We start from the raw sequence: 2,741 nt of genomic DNA, 5'->3' as shown, positions 1-2,741 counted from the left end.
TACCCCCATAGATCCAGGAGACTCCTCAGCGAGTCTCTGTGTATACCAACAAACTCTCTGCAGCTAAGGGGTAACCACTCCTCTTCATTTTCTTTATAGTGTGTTCCTGTGTGCACCGGGAGTAACTAACTCTTGGTTGTTACACCTGCAGCTTTCTAGTGTTTTGTCAATACAATATTTGCTGACCTTCGCAATGTCTGCATCATTGTCTACCTCAATAATGTCCTGGTATTCTCTGACAACCCCAAGCAGCATGTAGCACATGTCCGGACAGCAGTGCATTGATGTTTTGTTGGGGTTGGGCTTGCAACAACATGTTGACTTGTTCAATGTGTAAAAGTAAAAAAACATAACTGGGGGTCCCCACTTGTCTGTGCATTTACCTCTTCCCAGCTGAGTATCGGATCTCAACCTCCAACTACCCACACCATAGTATTTGAAATTGTATATAAAAGGTAAATGTAATAAACCCTGGTCCGAACAGTTGTCAAGGGTGGTCCGCTTGTTAAGCTGTCAACCCTTCTCCAGACTGGCAGAGTCAAGTGCCCGGCCTGGTTAAAGGTATTCAAAGAAGAAGATTTGTATTGATACTAGCAACAGAGGTTCCACACCATCTGCTGTGCTAAGTACTCCCTTTGACACTGGGGGCGGTGTAATGTTTGATTTGATCTCTCTAGTACCCCATCCTGAGGAGCTTGCCTGCAGGATTGGGGCACACAATTTGTTTCTGTGGGCTAGCAAAAGCTCAACACCCAACTGGCACCAAATTTTTACTGTTCAAAAGACCCTGTGGTCCGGGTTTGCACAAAGTGAGAAAGAGTGAGTCCTAATGTAACAACCAAAGTTTTGATACTCTGGCAGACAACTCGGACAAGCAAGAGTGAGGAAGTGGGAGTGGGTAGACCCCTTAGGACAGGACCAGGTTAGTTGTGAGTAAACAACATGCATGCAATACACATGCAAGATAAGCTTATTTTACAGTCAAGGAGTTTCTGCATGGTTTACTTGGCTGCAGAAATGACAACTGGCAAGATGCGCACTTTGGAGGCCTTAAGAGAATTACCTGATCTTGGAAAAAAAGGACACAAACACCAGATTGATGATGACAGTGTCATGGATATTGGCTGCATACTAGATGGCTCAAATTTGCTAGATATCAGTCACACTGGAGGTGAGTTTGAAGCACTCAGCCGTAAGTTGAATAGAAATATGTGGCAAGAGTATATACTATTTTCACCACAATTTTGTTCCTGTCTTTTTGACCTTTAAATAAAGCCGCTATTGCTATAAAGCTTGACAACCAGATCATCAAGACCATCAAGACAAAGTGCTGCAATGCCTGCATGCATTCAATGAGCAGCTCCCAGCTCTGGTATCCATGTACATGAACTGTTACAGCTGTAGTAAGATGAGCACCGGAGGAATTGTGGCTAATAAAGGGGATCATGAGTTCCATGCAACAACAGATCCTAGTTTAAACATCAAGATCAATGTGGTTGATATCTTTAGTGAGTGCACGCCCACATCATACAAACAGCGTATTAACCTCACAGATGTTCAAATTTGCCACCTCCACATTCTCCCACAGGACTCATTTGTTACATGCACATTGGTCCATCAGGGAATTATGCCATGCTCACCAATCTCCCTCACTGTTGGCATAAAGATGGATGCCCTCAAATTATATTGCATTGCCCACCTCCAGAATCCCCACTTTTCCATACACACCTATGTCAAGACAATGTCAGATCTACAAGGGGTATTACCACCATGTAAAATTAGATAGGATAATCAGTTTATTGTCATTTATACAGGTTCAGTATAAGAGATGCTACAAAACAAATATGGGGTATATTTGACAAAACTGGAATCTTTCTTTTACTCTGCCATTATAGGTTTTCCCTGCTGCTTGTTAATATGGTTCAGAGTGAGAACTATAAGTATCTTTTTTTGCACTATCTATTCTAACTATTCTTCACGCAGTGCTAAATACCCACTGGCCATTGTGGAGAAATTGATAGATGTATATGGAATTGATCAGACATAAATTCAAGATGACCTTGGTAGATAGTGCCCTCAGCAAAGAAGTCCATGAACTCCATCACACTTGCCTTGTGGGTGCCTTCCATGGTCACACTCACAGGTGTCTCTGTCAACTGGATCACCTGGCAACATATGTCAAAAGTCTGTGAGCGTTTTCCACCACAAGCAAGCTATTGACTCTTACTACAAGCATAATGACACCCTTGAGGTGTATGCAAATCTATGTAAGTGTACCACAATCTTAGATGTGCACAAGTTAATCTGACTGTTCCCTAGCCTTATTTCTTTACAATAGCTACAAGCAAACACTAGATATCATGACAAGTACACTGGCCAACCTAGCGGGGGTAATGTGGGATCTCAACATGGCCAATAAAGCTACATTCAATAAGCTACAAGAAGAGAAGATTTACCTGAACGGCTTATGCAATGTGGAGAAGACCCTGAAGATAGAATACTGGCAGAAGCTTGGTGACTAGTGAGTATGTAAGATATTATTGCTGTATGTGGCACTGAAAGTGTTCCCTTCTAGACAAGAGCTCACCATAGCAACTAATGTGTGTATTTACAAAACACCTCAACAATACAAAGAGATTCAAGCAGGACAGTTGAGACTGCATGCCATCATAAGCTGGAAAAGTATGAGAAAGACCTCAAAACAGTGCAAGAACTCAAAATCAAACTCAATATTGTACAAT

The 2,741-nt window shown here is 42.1% G+C and overlaps 1 protein-coding gene across 1 annotated transcript; it reads left to right on the top strand.

The window, feature by feature from the left end:
* Positions 1–1,730: 1,730 nt before the first annotated feature.
* On the top strand, positions 1,731–2,522 carry SERLADRAFT_405850 (uncharacterized protein; the record flags this gene model as incomplete). Its single annotated transcript, XM_007314346.1, has 6 exons — positions 1,731–1,772; positions 1,815–1,849; positions 1,896–1,940; positions 2,042–2,114; positions 2,144–2,267; positions 2,320–2,522. 6 exons carry the CDS (start codon positions 1,731–1,733, stop codon positions 2,520–2,522), a joined length of 522 nt encoding a protein of 173 aa, XP_007314408.1.
* Positions 2,523–2,741: the final 219 nt, after the last annotated feature.

This window comes from Serpula lacrymans, assembly GCF_000218685.1.
Source record: "Serpula lacrymans var. lacrymans S7.9 unplaced genomic scaffold SERLAscaffold_3, whole genome shotgun sequence".
Taxonomy (NCBI): Eukaryota; Fungi; Basidiomycota; class Agaricomycetes; order Boletales; family Serpulaceae; genus Serpula; species Serpula lacrymans.
This window is presented reverse-complemented; position numbering and strand designations above follow the sequence as displayed.